The following is a 22,450-nucleotide window of genomic DNA, read 5'->3' on the forward strand; positions in this document are numbered from 1 at the left end:
AGTGCTGCTTGGAGATGTTTAATCCATTTTATCAGGGGATAGACCTTATCATAAAATCTTTGCAGTATGGAAGCAGGCCATTTGGATCATCAAGTATACACTGACCCTCTGAAGAACATCCCACCCAGACTCACTCCCCTGTAGCCCGGCATTTCCCATGGCTAATCCACCTCGCCTGCACATCCCTGGCATTGCCAATCCACCTAACCTGCACATCTTTAGACTGTGGGAGAAAACTAGAGCACGCAGAAGAAACCCATGCAGACATGAGGGGAATGTGCAAACTCCACAAACACAGTTGCCGAGGGTGGAATCGAACTCCGGTCCCTGGCACTGAGAGGCAGCAGTGCTAACCACTGAGCCATCGTGCTAGCCAGTACGTAATGTGATCGGCAGGATTTGGAATTGCAGTAGAGAAAAATGAAAGGTGGGCAGGGGAAAGTAAGAAAAAGTGTACATGTAAGTGGAGAGCAGCAGAAACAAGCTCTCCAGTCAAATTGCAGAATTGTGTTAAAAAGGCAACTTTAAAAACACTGTATCTGATGCATGCAGTATTTACAACAAGGCAGTTGAATTGATGTCGCTAGCAGATGTGAATCGAAATGATTTAACTGTTAACATGGAGACAAGATAACCAAGTTCGGCAAGTACATATTAAAGGATATTTGACTTGTAAGAGGGATAGGCAGAAAGGAAACAGAGGTGGGGTAGCGTTGTTAATAAGGGATGGGATCAACGAGTGAGTGAGAGCTGATCTCTGATTGGAAGAATGGGATATAGAATCTGTATAAGTGGAGCTAAAAAAACAAGGAACAGCAAACGTTGGTAGGAGTGTGTTATAGGCTGCCACGAAGTAATGTAGGGAATGTTGCAAATCAGAAAGTTAAAGCTATGTGTCTCAAAGGTAATGTAATAATCACAGATGACTTAAATCAACATATTGACTGGGTAAATCGAATGAGCACCAGTATTATGGAGTAAAAGTTCCTGTGTTCAAGATAGATTCATGACACTAATTAATAATTTTGTTAAGGGAATCTTTAGGGCGTAGTGACTGTTCAGTCTGAAACACTGGGCTTAAATCTAAACAAGGACAATTGTGAAGGTATAAGGAGGACATTGGCTGTGGTGAAGTGGAAAAAGGCATTTAAAGTTTGACAGTAGATGGGCAATGGCTGCGATTTAAAAATTAGTGCTTGGTGTTCAAAAACATGCATTTCTTTAAGGCAATAACAACGAACAGGAAAAGCAAGGAGCCATGAACACCAAGGAATATTAAAGATAATATTTTATACAAGAGGAAGGCTTATGAAGTAATCAAGAAAAGTAAATAGCTTGGTGATTGTGAGGACTTTAGAATTCAGCAATGGAGAATCAAGAAATGGATAATGAAACAGAGAATAGAATATGAATGTGAAATAACAAAAAAAATAAAAATGGATGATAAAAACTTCTGTACGTATTTACAAAGAGAAAGGATTAGCAAAGACAAATGTGCATCCATTACGTTGCAAAGACCGGAAGACTTTTGATGGGAAATGACGAAATGGGGAGAAGCCAAGTTAGTACCTTGTGCTTGTCTCACAGGAAAATACATGGAGTGTCCATAAAATAGTTAAAATACAGGGCTTGAGTGACTGTGTGGAATTTTACTCAGGTAAAATGCTGGAATCTATTAAAAAGAATGTACAACAACTAGATTTTTAGAAAATTATTGTCTCATTGGACAGAGTCCAGTCAGCATGCATTTATGAGGAGGAAACTATGTTTCAACACTTGCAATAGGAGTTCTTTGAGTTTGTTGCTAGCATACTTGATAAAATAGAAACAGTGGATTTGGTGTAGTTGAATTTTGAACGGTTTTTGACACAGCCCCACACAGGAGATTAGCAAAGAAAATTTAAACATATGGGTTTGAAGGTAATATAATAGCATGGATTTTGGGGTGGTTGGCAGGTGGAGAGGAGCAGTAAATCAGTCCTTCTCAGTTCGCACATTATGACCAATGGTGTAGCGCGAGGATCAGTGCGAGGCCCAAGCTTTTCACAATCCATATCAATGATTTGGGTGTGGAGAAAAAATGTAACTTTTCCAAATTTACAGATGCTAGAAAACATGGGAAGTTGTGAGAAAGATGCAAAAAGACTTCAAAGTGATTTCGACTCATTGGCAGTCCTTTGCAGATGAGGATGACTCTCTCCCACTGTCAGGGTGAGTCTGTAGGTGGCTGTACAGACCATAAGACATAGGAGTGGAAGTAAGACCATTCGGCCCATCAAGTCCACTCCGCCATTTAAATCATGGCTGATGGTCATTTCACCTCCACTTCCCTGCATTCTTCCCGTAGCCCTGGATTCCTTCTGAGATCAAGAGGTTGTCGATCTCTGCCTTGAAGGCATCCAACATCCCGGCCTCCACTGCAATCTGTGGCAATGAATTCCACAAGCCCACCATTCTCTGGCTGAAGGAATGTCGTCTCATTTCAGTTTTAAATTTATCCCCTCTAATTTTAAGGCTGTGTCCACCGGTCCTAGTCTCCCCGCTTAACGGAAACAACTTCCTAGCGTCCACCCCTTCTAAACCATACATTATCTTGTAAGTTTCTATTAGATCTCCCTCAACCTTCTAAACTCTAATGAGTACGATCCCAGGATCCTTAGCCATTCATCATACATTAAACCTACCATTCCAGGAATCATCCGTGTGAATCTCCGCTGGACATGCTCCTGGGCTAGTATGTCCTTCCTGAGGTGTTGGGCCCAAAATTGGACACAGTATTCTAAATGGGGCCTACCTAGAGCTTTATAAAGTCTCAGAAGCACGTCACTGCTTTTATATTCCAACCCTCTTGAGATAAACGACAACATTACGTTCACTTTCTTAATCACGGACTCTACCTGCAAGTTAACCTTTAGAGAATCCTGGACCAACACTCCCAGATCCTTTGTACTTCTGCTTTGTGAATTTTCTCACCATTCAGAAAATAGTCCACGCCTGTATTCTTTTTTCCAAAGTGCAAAACCTCACATTTACTCACATTGAATTTCATCAGACAGATGCAACTACCACAGGTTCTGTTGTATTTGGGGCAGGTGGTGGTCACGGGAAGAGGTGAGTGCGGCATGTGATTGGGCACGAGCATGACAGATAGAATACATGGAAGGAACAAAGGTGCGGATTATTTCTTCAATGTTGAGAGATTGGAACATGTTGATATCCAAAAGCACCTCCTTGTTCCTAAGTAACTGAAAGCTTAACATTTATATGCAGCAAGCAACTCATGAGGCAAACAATATATGAGCCTTTAGTGCAAAAGGGCTTGAGTACAGGAACAAAGAAGTCATGCTTTGACAGTATGGAGCAATGATGAAATCACACCATGAGTATTGCATGCTGTTCTGATCCACTTCTCTAAGGAAGAATATACTTGCAATAAAGGGAGTGCAGCAGAGGTTCACCAGATTGATGCCTGGAATGGTGGGACTTGGCCGTGAGTAGAGAAGAAGGAGACTGGGGCCGTATTTTCTTGAATTTCGAAGAATGGCAGATGATCTAATGGAAAATTGCAAAATTTTTAAAGGGGTGGTGTAGTTATAGAATGATCCTCTTGGCTGTGGGGTCTGGAAACATGAAACACTGTCACAAAATAAACCACAAGCTATTTCGGACTGAGATGAGAAGGAGCCTCTTCACTCTGAGAGCATAGACCATGGGAGAGATATAGGAAGGAAGTCAGCTGTTCAATCCATTGAGACTATTCAATGAGATCTTGGCTAATCTGATAACACTCAACTCTAATTTCCTGTCTTTTCTCAGAATCAGAAAATTGTTACAAGGTAGAGGAGGCTACTTGGGCCATTGTGCCCGCACCTTGATTCTTTTACTGATTAAAAATCTTCCGTATTAGGCATGAATATATTCAACAGCTCAACCTCTATAGCCCTCTGCGGTGAAGAATTCCAGTTGATCCACTGAGAAGAAATTCCTCCTTATTGCAATTTTAAATGAGCGGCCCTTTATTCTGAGGTTAAGCCCTATGGTCCCAGACTCTCCTAGAAGGGAAATAACCTCTCCTGAAGCCCTCTAAGAGTCTTGTATGTTTCAAAAAAGGTCTCCTCTCAACTCCAGTTTGTACAGAGCCAATCTACTCAACCTCTCCTCATAAGACAGTCGGTTCATCTTCGTGAACCTTCACTGGATTGCCTCCAATGCTGGTATATCTTTCCTTTTGAAGCTGATGAAAACTGTTTACAGTATTCCAGATGTGGTCTGACTAGTACCTTGTATAGTTTTAGCAAAGCCTTCCTCGTTCTCATCTTTGAAGTAAAGGTCAACATTCCATTTGCATTCCCTATAACCTGCTGTACCTCTGAATTAGATTTTGTGACTTGCGTGCAAGGACCACTAAGTCCCTCCATACTGCAGCTTCCAAAGGCTTTTTCTATTCAAATAATATTTAACTCCTTTGTTCCTGCCAAAGTGCATAACCACAGTTTTTCCTACATTGCATCTGCCAAGTGTTTGCAGACTTGCTTATCCTATCTTTATCCATCTGTAGACTGTTTGTGTCATCCACAAACTTGGCTATAGCACATTGACTCTCCTCATCCAAGTCTATAATTTATAGTATAAATAATTGTGGTCCTGGCACTGCACTAGTTACCACTTCATTCAGAAGGGTGATGAGTCTTTGGAATTCTTTACCCCAATAGACTTTGGAAACTCGGTCATTGAGTAAATTCAAGACAGACATTGATAGATTTCTGTACGTCAAGAGCAACAGTGGTAGGGGTAGTGTGCGAATATCATTTTCTGAAGAAGGGTCCAGATCTGAAACATCAGCTTTCCTGCTCCTCTGATGCTGCTTGGCCTGCTGTGTTCATCCAGCTCTACACCTTATTATCTCATGGGAATGTAATGTTGGGATTTGCTGATCAACCGTAACCTAGAATGGCAGGCCAGGTTTGAGGGGCTGATTTGGCCTGCTCGCGCTCCATTACAGCAGCTATAGTCTCACCTTTTCCTTTAACTCTGCATTTTTTTCAGGTAATTATCCAATTCCTATTTGAGGACCATAATTGAATCAGCTTCCACCAGGGCTTTAGGCAACACATTTCAGATTCTATCCATTTACCTTTTAAAAGTGTTGTTTGCTTTCAGTCAGCAACGACTGACATTACCTCATGTGCACTATGTCACCTCAATTTGCACACCTGTGTTTAAACAGCTTTGGATCCTGGTTTAACGAGGATGCGATTGTGACCTGGTTTTGGGGGTTGGGGGAGGAACAGGAGATGCCCCTTCCCACGTCCTGTCCTCTATCTTGCGTCCCGGTCCTGAATTACCTCGTCCCAAGTCCTCCCTCTGTGGCCCCCTCCTCAGTCCTCACTCTGTCTCTTCTCCTCAGTTCTTGATTGCTGTCCCACATCCTCGCTCTGCCTCCTTCCCACGCCCTCACTTGTTTGCCCTCACTCTCATGCCCTCACTCCCTGCGCCGTGTCCTCACGCACCTCTTTCCTGTATCCTCACTCCCCCTCCTGCATCCTCACCTGCACACCCCACCTCCCCAGTCCTCCCTGTCCTGTCTCCTCACTTTTAATCCTCACTATGTTTTCTAGTTATTGCTGCCACTTTTTATCTTCACTGGTCTCTAGGCATTGCTTTTTTACCTGTCCTCACTGAGTTCTGTCACCAGTGCTGGAATTTTTTTTATCCTCAGTTACCTCCAGTTATTGAAGTTGTTTTGCTTTAATCACCTTTGCGTTCTTAATCACTACTGCTCTCGCTTCTGGTTTGTTTCATGAATCTAATATGCAGCATTTGATTTGAAGTGATCATATTAGATATTGATAATTTACCTTTTCGTAGTTTTTTTTGAAATAGCATGTTTTCTTTGTGCTGTCTGGCAGGGCCACGAGATGACCAGCATTGGATTGCTCCTGGGAATTTCAGCTGCCAAACTGGGCACAATGGATATATCAGTCACGCGCCTCCTGAGTATTCATATCCCTGCACTGCTGCCTCCTACCTCAACTGAACTGGATGTCCCTCACAACTTACAGGTTGCAGCGGTGATGGGTATAGGACTTGTATATCAAGGAACTGCACACCGACACATTGCTGAAGTACTTCTGACTGAAATAGGTGAGGCATCTTCAGCTGAAAGCTCACCTACCAGAGAGGTTTAGCAGCTGGTTTCATGCCAGTAAGCTTTCGTCTGTCGAGAAGTTGACTGTGTCCTTGCATTTCTCGTTTTCTTTAATCCTTCAAGGAACAGAGATGTCATTGGCAAGGCCAGCATTTACTGCCTGTCTGTTATTGCTCTTGAACTGAGTGGTTTGCTAGGTCTTCAGAGTTATAGAGTCCCACAGCAGGAAACAGACTCTTTTATCCAACTTGTCCATGCTGACCGTAATCCCAAACTAAACTAGTCCCCTCTGCCTGTGCTTCGCCCAAATCCCTCCAAACATTTGTTATTCATGTATTTATCTAAATGTCTTTTAAACGTTGTACCTCTGCCTGCAAATACCACTTCCTCTGGAAGTTCATTCCACACATGAGCCGCTCTGAGTTAAGGAAATTGCTTATCGTGTCTTTTTAAAAATCTTTCTCCTCTCATCTTAAAAATGTGCCTCCTAGTCTTGAAATCCCCATCCTAGGGAAAAGACACTTGCCTATTCACTTTATCTGTATTCCTCATGATTTTATAAATCTGTAGAAGTCACCCCTGAACCTCCTGCACACCAATGAGAAAAGACCCAGTCTATCTAGCCTCTGCTTATAATTCAAGCTCTCCATTCCTGGCGACATTCTGGTAAATCTTTCCTGAACCCTCTACAGCTTAATTATTTCCTTCCTATAAGAAGGAGACCAGAACTGGACACACTATTCCAGTTAAGAGTCAGCCACATTGCTGTAGATCCAGTGTCATCAGGTAAGGTCTTAGGAAGAGTGCTTGTACTGATGCGGATGTATTTTCCAGATTTATTCTGAGCTCAAATTCTACTAACAGCATTGGTGGGATCAGAAACTCGATGTCCAGAGCATGAGGCATAGGCTGTGAGCTTATGAGTTCAGTGACATTACTGATGCCAAACACCCCAGCAAACTGAGGCAGAAAAATAACAAGTTATGTCTGCCACCACCTCCCCGATCTCCTAGTTCAATATGGTGTTCTGGTAAAAGTACGGTGTGGGTGATACATTGTGTGAAGTGGTGTACTTTGAATGAACTGTTGAACTGAGATTCTCTTTCCATGAAAGACTGAAGGGATATGCATCAAAATCAAGCAAAGTAAAATAATCTTGGTTACCACCCAAAATCTTGAGTTCCCCCGCTCCCACTCATCAAAAGGAAATTTACAATCAGTTATTTTCGTGTAAGAATGTAAAGTATGTAAGAGTTATTTTGGAATGAAGAGGCAGTGTTGGACTGAGTGTAGCACACCATTTGAGTGATGAGAAAATGGAAATTCTGGATGGTAAATTTCATTCAATCTAATGAAAATATGACTTCTTTAAAAATGTAATGGGCTGCCCAAGAGTGTGCACCTAATTATACACAGTTTTATGCATTTTTAAAAATTCATTTGCGGGATGTGGGTGTTGCTGGCCAGTCCCTTGAGAAGGTGGTGGTGAGCTGCCTTCTTGAACTGCTGCAGTCCACCTGCTGTGGATTGACCCACAATGCCATTAGGGACAGAATTCCAGGATTTTGACCCAGTGACGGTAAGGAATAGTGATATATTTCCAAGTCAGGATGGTGAGAGGCTTGAATTGAATTAAATTGAATCAGCTTTATTGTCACATATACTCACATGAAACCCAAAAATTTACAGTTGCCCTGTTACAGCGCCATCTTGGATACAAAGGTACCTTGCCACAGATACTTAATACGAAATACTTAGGAAACAAAAAACAATTATATTGAAGTGGCTGGAGGGGAACTTGAAAGTGGTGGTGTTCGCGTGTATCTGCTGCCATTCTCCTTCTAGATGGAAGTGGTCATGCATTTGAAACGTGCTTTCTGAGAATCTTTGGTGAATTTCTGCAATTTAAAGTTTTTGAGAAGGTTTGTAGCTCGGGTTATGGATGAGGTTGTAGACCTGCTCACCGAGCCGGTGTGTTTGATTGCAGACATTTCGTCACCCTGCTAGGTAACATCATCAGTGTGCCTTCAGTGAAGTGTTGGTGCTCGGTCCCACTTGTTATTTATATGCCTTGGTTTGCTGGGGTGGTGGGCGTCATTTCCAGTTCTGTTTCTGCGTGGTTTGTATATCTGTTCTAGTTCAGTGGGTTTGTTGATGGAGTTCCAGTTGAAATGCCAGGCCTCCAGGAACTCCCTGGCATGCCACTGTTTGGCTTGTGCTTTTACAGATGTGTTGCCCCAGTTGACCGAGAACTGGACCCGATATACAAACCACTGAGAAACCCCAGCACCCCATCAAATCGAGGTTTATGAATAACAACGTGGGATGGAACACCAATGCTTCACCAGAGGTGCACTGACAATGTTACCTAGCAGGGTGACAAAATATCTACAGTCAGACACACCGGCTTGGCGAGGAAGTCTGCAACTGAATTTCTGCAGTGAATCTTAGCACATACTGCTGCTGCTGAGCGTCAGTGGTGGAGGGAGAGGATGCTAGTGGATATTGTGCCAGTTAAATGGGCTGCTTTATCCTGGATGGCATCAAGCTCCTTGAGTGTTGTTGGGGCCGCACCCATCCGGGCAAGTGGGGAGTATTCCATCACACTCCTGACTTGTGCCTTATAGATGGTGAATAGGCTTTAGGGAGTCAGGAGGTGAGTTACTGGCATCAGTATTCCTGGCCTCTGACCTGCTATTGTAGCCATTGTGATTCTGTGGCAAGTCCAGTTGAGTTTTTGGGCATGGTAATAACCCCCAGGATGTTGATAGTATGGGATTCTGTAATGGTAACATCATTGAATGTCATGGAGTTAGATTTATTGGTAATGGTCCTAACCTGGCATTTGTGTGGTGCGAATGTTACTTAAAGGGTTGGGTTGACAAGTGGTATTGTCCAGATCTTGATGCATGTGAACATGGACTACTTCAGTATCTGAGGAGTCGGGAATGGTGCTGAACATTGTGCAATCATTGGCGAGCATCCCCAGTTCTGACTGTATGAAGGAGGGAAGGTCAGTGATGAAGCAGTTGAAGGTTCTGGATGTGAGTTTGCTCGCTGAGCCGGAAGGTTAGTTTTCAGACGTTTCGTCACCATTCTAGGTAACATCATCAATGAGCCTCCGACGAAGCGCTGGTGTTATGTCCCGCTTTCTATTTATCTGGTTAGGTTTCCTTGGGTTGGTGATGTCATTTCCTGTTCTTTTTCCCAGGGGATGGTAGATTGGCTCCAAATCAATGTGTTTGTTGATGGTTTGGAGCCAATCTACCATCCCCTGAGAAAAAGAACAGGAAATGACATCACCCACACCGGAAATGACATCACCAACCCAAGGAAACCTAACCAGATAAATAGAAAGCGGGACATAACACCAGCGCTTCGTCGGAGGCTCATTGATGATGTTACCTAGAATGGTGACGAAACGTCTGAAAACTAACCTTCTGGCTCAGCGAGCAAACTCACATCCAGACCTCAACCTGAGCTACAAATCTTCTCAAAACTCGCTAGCAGTTGAAGGTGGTTGGGTCAAGGACACTACCCTGAGGAACTCCCGCAAAAATGTCCCGGAGCTGAGATGGCTGACCTCCAGCAACCACAGCAATCTTCCCATGCGTCAGGTATGACTCCACCGAGGGGAGAGTTTTCCCCTGATGCCCATTGTTTCCAGCTTTGCTGGGGCTCCTTGATATCGCAGTTGGCAGAACCCTAACTGCGTGTCACTGAGCAGGTGCTGCTTGATAGCACTATGATACCTTCCATCACTTGACTAATGATCGAGAGTAGACTTATGGGGTGGGTAGATGCCAGTGTTATAATTATTGGAAGAGCATGTCTAGGGGAGCAGCAAGTTCTGGTACATAAGCCTTCAGTACTGTGGCTGGAATGTTATCAGGGCCTGTAGCTGTGGTAGTATTCAGTGTCTCCAACCGTTTTTTGATATCACTTGGAGTGAATCGAATTGGCCTAAGACTGGTATCTGTAATGCTGGGGACCACTGGAGGAGGCCGAGATGGATCATCTACTTGGTACTTCTGCTTGAAGATTACAGTGAATGCCTTATCCTTTTGCACTGATGTGCTGGGCTATTCCGTCATCGAGCGTGGGGATATTTGTGAAGTCTCTCCTCCTCCAGGGAGTTGTTCAATTGTTGATCACCATTCACAGCTGGATGTGGCAGGACTGCATAGCGTAGATCTGATCTGTTGGTTGTGGGATCGCTTAGCTCTGCTGTCACTTATTGCTTTCGCTGTTTAGCATGCAAGTCGTCCTGTTTGGTGGCTTCGCCAGGTTGAAACCTCATCTTCAGGCATGCATGGTGCTGTTCCTGAAATACCCTCCTGCAGTCTCCATTGAACCAGGGTTGATCCCCCAGCTTGAAGATAATGGTTGAGTGGGGGATGTGATAGGCCATTAAGTTAAAGATCGAATTAAAATATGCAGCTGTCAATGGCTCACCGCCTCAGGATTGGTCAGTCTTGAGTTGCTGGATCTATTCAAAGTTTGTCCCATTTAGCACAGTGGTAGTGCCATATGGCAGAATATATTCTAAATGTGAAGGTGGGGACTTCATCTCCACAAGGATTGCGTTGTGGGCACTCTTACCGATACCGTTATGGACAGATGCATCTGCAGAAGGCAGACTAATAAGGATAAGATCAAGTAAGCTTTTCCCTCTTGTTTCCTTTGCCATAAGCTACAGACCCAATCTAGCAGCTATGTCCTTTAGGACCCAACCAACTCGATCAGTAATACTGCTGCTGAGCCATTTTTGATGGTGGACGTTGCAATCCCCTGCCCAGAGTATATTCTGTGGCGTTGCCATCATTAGTGCTTCCTCCAAGTGTTGTTTAACAGGGAGGAGTACTGACTCAACAGCCGAAGGAGAATGGTACATGATAATCAGCAACAGGCTTCCTTGCCCATGTTTGACTCGAAGCCATGTGACTTCATGGAATCTGGAGTCAGTGTTGAGGTCTCTCAGAGCAACACCCTCCCAGCTGTGTACCACTGTGCTGCCACCTCTGCTGGATCTGTCCTTCGAGTGGGACAGGACATATCCAGGGTGATGTCTGTGACAGTGTCTGTAAGGTATGGTTCTGTGAGTCTGACTATTTCAGGCTGTTGCTTGACTAGCCTGTGAGACAGCTCTCCCAATTTTGGCGCTAATCCTCAGAGGCTCGTAAAACAGACTCTGCAGGGTTCACCGGGCTGTTTCTGCTGTTGTCTTTTCTGGTGCCTAGGTCAATGCCGCGTGATCTGTCCAGTTTCATTCCTTTGAGACTTTGTAGTGATGGATACAACTGAGTGGCTTGTGAGACCATTTCAGAGGGCAGTTGAGAATCAACCACATCGCTGTGAATCTGGAGTCACATGTAGAACCTGTAAAGACAACAGATTTCCTTCCCTGAAGGGCCATAGTCAACGTGATAGGTTTTCCTGAAAATCCGCAGTAGTCATCATTAAACTCTTAATTCCAGATATTTTTTATTGAATTCAAATTGCAGAATTTGAATATGATGGGATTGGAACTCAGGTCTCCGAAACATTATCTGAGTTTCTAGTTTAATAGTCTTACGATAATACCACTCGTCTATGCAGATCTGTTGTTTGAGCAGCAAATGGCTATGACCTGAAATCTGCTGTGTATACGATTGTGGAAGCAGAAATGATCAGTTTCAAAAGGAAATTGGATGGGCACTTGAGGGAGATAAAATGACAGATTGGCATCTCAAAATGGTATTGACTGGATTGCTCTCGATACTCAGTCCATGCTGTCTAATGTCTTTGTTGCTGTTATGACTCTGTCACCCTCTATCATTGTTGAACCGTTTTGAGACTTTGGTATGTTGAGCCAGTAATCCCTTGCATGAGACCTGAAGTGAAATTTATGGGGGAGGTTCTATGGGAGCTTTCAGTTCATTGTAGAAGTGTGACCATTGCAATGTGAGATTAAAGGAAGTAATCTGGAGGTTCAAGCCCACTTCGTAGTAATGTGTGAATCTGTGGCAGAGTATTGGGGCTCTTGTGACCCAGTAATAGTGTCCCTCTCTCTGGCCAGGAGGCTCTAGAGGTATGTAGTCACATCCCTGAACAAGCTGATTAGGAAATACCCAGCAGAGTATATTTTGTGATCTTGGTACTGGCTGTGAATGTGTTTTTTTTCTCATTTTTGATAAGCTGCAAGTGTTTTAACTCCTTGTCTGACCTTAAGAGTAAAACAGACAAAGGAAAGCATCCATTGACTCTACATTAGCATAAAATTGACATTCCTAACAGGATCTTAAGGAATGTTGAAGGGTTACAGGATGATAAATACTGATAGGTTATTTCTGCTCATATAACTAAGCATTAGGAGCAAACAAATGTTCAAAAATCACAAAGAATTGAAGGAAAGGTTAAAAGCCAAACCTTTAATTCTCTGCCGCAGAGTGCAGTTGCAGTAATCGCTATAAACTCCTGTTTGGAACAGCGTAATATTGAAGGACGTTAGAAATGAGCAGAATGGAGAGAGTAAGTTAAAGAGTTCCATTGATCAGTCTGAATGATCTGTTTCTATATTGGAATATTCTGCATTCCAGTAGCAGCCAATATTTGTCATTGACACAGTTGACTTCTGCAGTACCGCCTGCATTCCCACCGCTCCCCCCCCCCCACCCCTTCCACAGAAGGAACTATTTCTGTCTGTAGCTGAGGAGAATTTGGAATTAAATCTTGTTGAATTCACAGGAAAAGTAAAATTAGGGGAGGATGAGTTTGCAATTGTCATGATGTAAAAACATCCCTTGGGAATCACAAAGTGTTTCACATTTGAAATAATTGAATTTGGAATTATGATCTAATAGACTACAAATGCAACAACACAGTCAGATCCCACACAGAGCAAATTAAATAAATGACACTGCCTCATAGTATCATAGAATCCCTACAGTGTGGAAACAGGCCCTTCAGCCCAACAAGTCCACAACAACCCTCTGAGCATCCCGCATAACCCACCTAGTCTATATATCCCTGAATATTACGGGCAATTTCCCATGGCCAATCCACCTAACCCGCACATCTTTGGTGCTGTGGGGGGAAACTGGAGCACCTGGAGGAAACCCATCCAGACACGGGGAGCATGTGCAGACTCCACACTGACAGACTGAGGGTGGACTCTAACTCAGATCCCTGGGGCTGTGAGGCAGCAGTGCTAACCACTGAGCCACTGTGCCGCCCTGCCTGCATTTGGTGGTATTGGCTGAGCGACGGTTTCTGATGAGAACTCCCTGCACTATTTCTAACGTGAACGTTTGGACTGGATTTTTGTTGGACTCCGAGTGCTGCAGTCTCAGCAACACTCTGACAATGCAGCAGTGAAATATTATCCTAGATTACTGCTGAAATCCTGATTGGAAATGATTTAGAAATTCCTGAGCTTGAAGGTATTGTCTCTAGTGATTTTGCTGTACAATTGCTTTTTTACTTCAAGAATCAGAAGCTGCCATTTTTTACCTGCTAGTAATGATTTGTCTTATAAATACCAACCGAGGGAAAACAAGTTCACAGCAGAAATTAAGCAACATCTATAATTCTGCAAACCATTTCTCAACTGAATAGCGAAATTTTGCAAAAGTTGACAATCCAAAATAAAAAGCAGCAAGCAAAGTCTTTCCAGTTGTGACTTAATTGCACATTGCAATCACATCCTGTTTCCTCTGTTTAGGTCGCCCACCAGGCCCTGAGATGGAGAACTGTACTGATAGGGAATCGTACTCACTGGCTTCTGGTCTTGCTCTTGGCATGGTCTGTCTTGGGGTAAGTATCAGCTGCACAGATGATTCTTTTCAGTTATCTGCATTTTCTACAAAAAGGATTTAACCACTTGAAACCCTAGTTTTGTTTCTGCCTTCAAACTGCCTCAGGTTATTGACATGCTAAGGGGCTGTTCTAGAGTCATCACAGCACTGAAACAGACTCTTCAGTCCAACCGGTTCATGCCGACTATGTTGCGAAACACTACTAGCCCCACCTGCCTGCACTTGGTCCGTATCCGCCCAAACCTTTCCTGTTCACGAGCTTATCCGAATGTCTTTTAAACGCAACTGGACCTGCGTCCATCACTTTCTCTGGCAGTTTATTCCACACACAAACCATTCCTTGTGTAAAAAAAAAAGTTGCCCCTCCTGTACTTTTTAAATGTTTGTCCTGTCACCTTAAAAATATGCCCCCTGGTTTTGAACTCCCTCACCTTAGCAAAAAGGCCCTTGGCATTCCCCTTATCTACACCCTTTTGATTTTATAAACCTCAATAAGGTCACCCCTCAACCTCGTACACTCCAGTGAAAAAGATCCAAGCCTCTCCAGTCTATTTTTATATCACAAATCCTCCATTCCAGCAACATCCCTTATCGCGTTATTGTCAAAGAGCAGCAGTGAAGTTTCCATGTCTCCTGGCCAATGCTTCTCACCAATTAACGTCACTCATACAGATAATCTGGTTATGATCAGATTGCTGCTTGTAGAAGCTTGCTGTACACACATTAACTGCTGTTGTTCCTAAATTGGAACAGGCATTATGGTTCAAAGGATCCTACATAGATTGCAAACAGTTTGGAACATTATGGCACTGGGAACTGGTCAGATATTATCAGAGGATGTTAAGTAACTGCATCAAGTAGAAGCGAGTGAAAGACAGACTTACATTTATAGTGCCATTAATAATCACCTGACATGTCAAAATGCTTTGCACTTTAAAAGTCTGATCCCATTTTGGTAGACTTTAGTGCATATTCAATGCCTCTGCATGTTAAGATTAACCACTGCAGTCCTAGTAGAGATAAAGACCCACCTTCACACTGAGAACACCCTCCATCATGTTATTTTCACAGTGAACGTATACATGGAACAGACTCCAAACAGATCTAACAACTCAAGACTGAGCATACATGAGACACTAGGGGCCATTGACAGCAACAGAAGTATATTCCAATTCAATCTACAACTTAATGACTTGGCACATCTCCCCACTCAACCATTACCATCAAGTCAGGGGATCAACCCTGGTTCAATGGTGAGTGCTTGAGGGCCTGCCAGGAGCAGCACCTGCCATACCTAAATATGACATGTCAACCTGATGAAGCCATCAAACAGGACTACTTGCATGTCGAACTGCATAAGCAGCAAGTGACAGACAGAGCTAAGCGTTCCCATTGCCAATGGATCAGAGGCTGTTGAGAAATTCAGAGTGAGCTTAATTCTAACTTTGCCTCATGTCTGCACCCAGCACAGATTGCTAGATGGCAGTCAAGAGCAGGACTCTTGCTGAGATTTACCACATGTCATAAGATCTTGCAGCACCGGACGAAGGCATTCAGCAGGCCCCATGAAAAGACTATAAGATATCAGAGCAGAATTAGGCCCATCTAGTCTGCTGTCCTGACCATGGTTGATATGTTTCTCAACCCCTGTCTTCTTCCTGTAACCTTTGATCCCCTTAGAAATCAAGAATCTATCTATCTCTGTGATCCAAATTATCCAGTTGATCCTGCTGTATCCCATAGTCTTGCACATTGTTTACTTCACGTATTTATCCAATTTCCCTTTGAAAGTTATGATTGATCTTGTATCTATCAATCTCTCGGGCAGTGCGTTCAGCAATCTGCCAACCCTCCGAAAACAGCGCCTTCAACCCACGACCTCTACCGCCAAGCAGTACAAAGGCAACAGAAATGTGAGGACACCACCACCTGCGAGTTCCCTTCAAAGCACATGCTATCCTGACATAAAACTGCATTGCCAAGTCTTCACTGTTGGTGTTCAGTGTCCTAGACCTCCCTTCCTCACAGGGCTATTGGTGTACTCAACCCAGGAGCTGCAGTGATTCAACAAGCATAAAAACTGAGAGCTGGAGTCGGCCTTTTGGCCCTTCAAGCTTGCTATCCCCTTCAATCTGATTATGGCTGAGCCTCTGTCCCAGTATCACAATCCTGCTATCTCTCCAGACCCTTTCTTTCCTTTAAGAAGGCAGCTCACTTGCTACCAAGGGCAACTGGAGATTGGTAAGCAGTGTCGTATTGGATTCTCTTAAATTTACTATATAAGGGGATAGTTTGATTGAAGTGTTCAAAAAAATAAAACATGGCAGGTAGGTGACATGAGGAGAAACAATTGCCACTACTTGGGGAACCTATGACTGGGAGGTATATTCTCAATCCAGAATCATCAAGGGCAGCAGATGTTTGGAACTCTCTTCCACAAATGGCTAATAATGCTAGATCAGCCAAAAATTTTAAATCCGAGACTGGCCAAGACAAATCTAAGCTGTTGAGGGATATAGAGCAAAGGAAGTTTTATGTAACTTAAGTCACAGACCCCCAACCATGATCTCATTGAATAGCAGAACAGATTTGAGGGGCCAAGTTACCACCACCTGTTTCAGTGTTCCAATAGATAGTCATGTGTTAAAGCTTTTCACTATAATTTTACTCTGCAGATTGAAGAACTCACTCTGAGTTTGTGTCTTTTTTTTAAAGCGGAAAAGTTGGAGAGGGGCATCGCGATTACATTCTGTACACTGATTTAATTTAGTATGCCATTCCTACTTTTAATGACCTTGATTTGTTTTCAAGGGATATATTTAGTCTTAACATCTACATGGAGCTATTGGGCTCAATTTGCTGTATGTACCATACAATACAATGTAACATGATGGTACATCAGCACAGAATAGGTTGAGCAGAATAAGATATCAAAACAGATAAGAGAGCATTCCAGGTTTGGGATATATCATACCAGAAATGTTCCCCTGTGGCTGAGAACTGACGTGCCTAATACTCGCACCATTATTGCTTCTGTTTCTCCATTTCCAGTGGCATACCTACAGTTTTCCATATGATGTTTATGCAAATTAAATACAATAACTGAGAAATTTTAATTTGAAAATCAAATAATTGACTGTACCACTGACATTTCTTTGCTGTGTACTTTTAATTTTTTTTTTTGCAAGAAAATGTATCTTTGAAATCACAGGGGAGCTAACTATTTCAAGTTAGTGCTGAAAACCTCTGCGTTAACAGGAAGCAGATGCTGATGGCAGTGGAGAATGCTCCCATCAGGGAAACAGTGATTGATATTTCCAGGGTCATACATTCAAAATCTGAGGGAAAGTATTTGGCATTATAGCATTTGTTTGTGATGGCAGCCTCTATGGCTCAAGGACTTTGTAGCATTCAAAGCGTTCTTGTTGCATCAGACTACCAAAGACATTTTAATTTGAATAAATGAGAGGTGAGGCAGTAGCTTCCGTAATGAAGGCATAAAATGAGCAAGTGCAGAAGTATCAATGATAGCTGCGCAATTTTCTTCGGATGTGACCGGTCACCACGTAGCTGATATCAACAAAATTAAAAATAGTTCTTCATGGATCGAGGAGGGGATTTGACAACTTGTGAAAGATTATTGATCTTAAACAGAAAGTGCTGGGAAATCTAGCAACCCTTAAGAGACAGGAGGGATGGAAAGGTGATAGAGCAACATACAAAAAGCAAAGAAGTGAGAGCAGCTTTGAGAAACATCATCTGCAGAGAGAAGAACAAACTTAACATTTCGAGTCCATTGACCCTTTGTCTAAAGATCGTGCTGTGGGCAATTGATGAGGTCATGTTCTGTCTTCAAAATGCATTCACAAGAGTGTTCAAACAGTAGCAGGAATAATTATCGCACTTTGAACTCAAAATTCAAGAAAAAGACTTGCAGAGCTGAACATGGTTTTTTTGCACCAAGAATTAAAGGAACCCAACACTAAATTATTGAATTGACTTAGAATGCATGAATGAGACTTGGGCCAAAGCTGCAGAATTGGAAAGTGCATTTTCAAATTTGGCCAGATTGTAGTTAGGTTAATAAATGGAGACGTTTTTTATCACCAGAGTAATGGAGACATGGAGCAGATTCTGAAGAGAGCTGCTGTTCGTGAAGTTTCCGACCAAAAGCTAGTTAAATGCTTGCTGAAGGGTGGGATTGAACATTGGGATATATAATAAATATACAATAATAGCTTGCATTTAATACAGCAGACCATCTATACTCTTCTTAGTATAGACAAAGGCAGTGAAGTATGCATGACTTATGATGCCTGGATCTCCCAGAAGGGTAGCCAGAAAAGGTTGCATACTAGAGATATGGCTATGAGAATTGTCCTTCAGTTTGGCTTCATTATCTTCCAGGATAAAGGAATATATCTGTGCTTAATGTGTCTTCAGGTGGAGCAGAGCCTTTAGTACAAATAGTGTGTGGTCGTCAAGTGAGAAAGTGTAGCGAAGTTCTGTAAGAGAGCAGACTTAAAAGCTGAATTATCCTTAATGCACGAAGCATTCAGAACAAGGAATACAAACTGACTGTGCAAATTGAGGCAAATGAATATGCTGTCATAGGTATTAGGAAACCTGGTTCCAAGGGAATCTCTGTGCTCCTGAGATCCTGCTTGGCCTGCTGTGTTCATCCAACTCCACACTTTGTTATCCAGGGGAATCAAAACTGGGAATGTAACATGCAGGGATATTTGATCTTTCGGAGAGACAGGAGGGATGGAAATGAGGACAGTTGTGAGAAATGAGCCAGGCTTAGATACTGTAGAGTCCATTTGGGCAGAGGCTACAAAAAGGAACAGCAAGGGAAAGAAGACATTGGCAGGAGTAGTGTACAGATCCCCAAACAGCAGCCACTCTTTAAGGACTTAGTGAAAGTTTATAGCTCAGGTTGTGGATGCAATTGTTCGTTTGCTTGCTGAGCCGGTTATTCTGTGGTGTGCAGACGTTTGTTACCATTCTAGGCAATATCTAATCAAAACATTGGCGTTCTGATCCGAATTTATATGATCCTCTGGTGTGGTGGATCTTGTCACTTGCTGTTCTGTTTATCAGCAACGGTCTATATACGGGGCCTATTTCTATGTATTTGGTGATGGAGTCCCATGTTGAGAACCAGGCCTCCAGAAATTCCCATTCATATCTGTTCACTTGTCGCAATACAGTCACTTTGTCCCAATCGTACTGATGGCCCTCATTGTCTGTGTGTATCGAGACAAGCGAATATTGGTTGTGCCAGCTGGTGTTTGTCTCTCCTGGTTGTCAGTTTCCTCCTTGTTTGTCCAACGGACATTACTTTAGGGAGGAAACTGATGACCAGGATAGACGAACACCAGCTGGCAGTAAAAAGACATGACCAAGATTCACTTGTCTCAATACATACAGAAAATGAACGGCATCAGTTGGACTGGGACAAAGTGACTACACTGGCATTATAGGTTGTGCTGATGATATTGCCTAGAATGATAACAAAACATCTGCCTATCATGGAACAGCCAGCTTGGCAAGCAAACAAGCAACCACAGTAGCTACTGTGGTGGACTGGTGGCGAGATGAGCAGGAATGACAGTGAGCAAGCAGTGGCAGACATTAAAGGAGGTAATTCATGACACTTGGCAAAAAATACATCCCAGTAAGGAGGAACGATTCAAATGGAGAGATAATCCAACCATGGCTAATCAAGGAGGTTAAGGAGAGAATTAAGTTTAAAACAAAAACATATAAGTAGACTTAAATCAGTGATAGCCTTAAAGACCGCGATATATTCAGAATCCAGCAAAGGAGGGCTAAAAAGGTAATAAAGACAGAGAAAATAAACTACAAGAGCAAGCTAGTGAGGAATATAAATACTAACAATAAAAGTTTCTTTAATTATGTAAAAAGGAAGAGAAAAGTCCAAGTGAACATAGGCCCCTTAGAAAATGAATCTGGGGAGATGATTTGAGGAACAAGGAAATGGCGGAGCAATTAAACAGAAAGTGACTAACCAGAGACTGGTTAACCTAACATCTGGTGTTGGAAAAATATTGAAACCAATGATTAAGGAAGTGGGAGCAGAACATTTGGCAAATCGTAATCTAATCAAGCAGAGTCAGTATCGCTTCATGAATGGGAATTTGTGATTGACTCATTTATTCGAGTTTTTTGAGCAAGTTTTAAGCAGAATAGAAAGAGGGGACCCATTTGGTGTGTTATATTTGGACTTCCGGAAGATGTTCGACAAGGTCCAAACTAAAAGGTTAAGTCAGAAGGTAAGAGCCCACGGTATTGGATGTAGTATGTTGGCAAGGATAATGGTATGATTTGGTGAATGGACAGGAAACAGCAAGTGGTGTTAAAGGGTTCTTTTTCAGTGCAGGGACTGTAGCTGTTAACAATGTAGGAGGAAGGAAATGAATGCACAGTAGCCAAATTTGCAGATGACACAAAAACAGATGGGAAAGTGGGTTGTGCGAAGGATGCAAACAGTTTATTGAGAGATATTGATAGGTTAAGTAAGTGTGCAAAACATTGCTCAACGGAATATAATGTAGAGAAATGCAAAGTTCTTCATTTTGGAAGGGAAGACTAGCGAATAATGTTAGTTACATGGAGAAAAACCTGCAGAAAACTAACACAAAGGGTCTTGGGGATACCTCTGCATGAAACACAAAAAGCTAGCACACGTGCATCAGGTAATCAAGAAGGTGATTGGCATATTGGCCCTTCTTTCAAAGGCGTTGGAGTATTGGAATAGGGTTGTCTTACTGCAACTGTATGAGGTCTTGATGGGACCACATATGGAGTACTATGAGCAATATAGTCCCTTATTTTAAATACAATATCATTTTATTAGAGGCTGTTCAGAGAAGGTTTACTTGGGTAATCCCTGGTATGGAGGATTGTCTTATCAGCAAAGGCTAAACAGGTTGGGTCTCTAGCGAGTTTTGAGAAGATTTGTAGCTCAGGTTGAGGTTCTGGATGTGGGTTTGCTCGCTGAGCTGGAAGGTTAGTTTTCAGACGTTTCGTCACCATTCTAGGTAACATCATCAGTGAGCCTCTGGTGAAGCGGGACACAACACCAGTGCTTTGTCGGAGGCTCACTGATGATGTTACCTAGAATGGTGATGCAACGTCTGAAAACGAACCTTCTAGCTCAGCGAGCAAACTCACATCCAGGTTGGGTCTTTACTCACAGGAGTTTAGAACAACGAGAGGTGATCACATTGAAACATGCAGGATTCTTAAGGTACTTGACAGGACAAATTTTGAAAGTATGTTTCCCTCATAGGACCAGAATAAGGAATGCCAATTTAAGACTGTGAAGAGGAAGAATTTCTTGTCTGACGCTTGAGAGTCCATGGAACTTCTTGCCACGGAGAACTGTGGAGGCAGAGGCTTGGTGCTTATTTAAGGCTGAGGTAGATAGATCAGCAGGGGAATCCAGTCTAATGGGGGAAGTCGGGAAAAAGTACGTGAGGAATGTTGAATCAGCCATGATTGTATTGAATGTTGGAGCTAAGGGACTAATGACCTATTCCTGTTCTTTTTTTCTTATGGTTTAACTGAGCGAGGGATATTTCTTCTGGTTTTATACTTTAAGCTGCAAAGTTGCCTTTCTTCACTCATGAAAACTCCTGGTAAAGTTAACATTTATTGCCAATCTGTAATTGTCATTGAGAAGGTGGTGATGAACATTGTTCCTGAGCCATTGCAGTCATCTGGATTAAAGTATACCCAGACTACTGTTAGGGAAAAGTTTCAGGATTTTGACCTTGTCACAGTGTTTCCAAGTCAAAGTGGTGAGTGGCTTGGAGGAGAACCTGCAGGAAATGGTGTTCCCAAGTATCACCTGGCCTTTTCCTTCTAGGTGGTAAAGATTGCTAGTTTGGAAGGTGCTGTTGAGGAAACATTGATGTGTTGACTTCATGCATCTTGTAGATGGTACATAATTCTGCCATATTGCAAGGAAGGGATAGACTTTTTAAGCCGGTAGATGTATTGGAAATCATGGTTTTCTTTCTACTGGATGGTACCTAGCCCTTGAGTGTTTGCCAAAGCTGCACTCATCTCAGTAAGTTGAGAATATTCCATTACACTGATGTCTTGTGCTTTGTAGGTGGTGAACAAGCTTTTGGTGAAAGAAGCTGAGTTGCTCGCTGCAAAATTTCCTGCCTCTCGTGCACTGTAACCACTGTTTACATCTGGTCATGTTCAGTTTCTTGTCAATGGTAAGCCTCAGGATGCTGATCCAGGGTATTGAACAATGCTTCTGCCAATGAATGTCAAAGAGTTTGGTCAGATTCTGTCCTGTTGAAAGTGGTAATCGCATTTAACAATTATCAGACTCAGCTCAGACCTGGGTGCTGACTGGGCCTGTTTGCATATGGAGTATCTTACAAGATGCATGTTGTTCTGACATTGCTTGAGAGCTCTGTCCATATTTTGCTCCAAATTGAGATTAGATTGAAGGAGCTGC

General features: G+C 42.7%; 1 protein-coding gene across 2 annotated transcripts in view; it reads left to right on the plus strand.

Moving 5' to 3' along the window:
• The window catches only part of anapc1 (anaphase promoting complex subunit 1), a 215,129-nt gene that overhangs the window by 88,617 nt on the left and 104,062 nt on the right, over positions 1 to 22,450 (plus strand). For both annotated transcript variants that reach the window (XM_059645205.1, XM_059645206.1), the window contains exons 29-30: positions 5,910 to 6,144; positions 13,851 to 13,942. In XM_059645205.1, the coding sequence (XP_059501188.1) occupies positions 5,910 to 6,144; positions 13,851 to 13,942 (327 nt within the window). The remainder of the gene's footprint in view (positions 1 to 5,909; positions 6,145 to 13,850; positions 13,943 to 22,450) is intronic.

Source organism: Stegostoma tigrinum, chromosome 4 (assembly GCF_030684315.1).
Source record: "Stegostoma tigrinum isolate sSteTig4 chromosome 4, sSteTig4.hap1, whole genome shotgun sequence".
NCBI classification, from domain to species: Eukaryota; Metazoa; Chordata; class Chondrichthyes; order Orectolobiformes; family Stegostomatidae; genus Stegostoma; species Stegostoma tigrinum.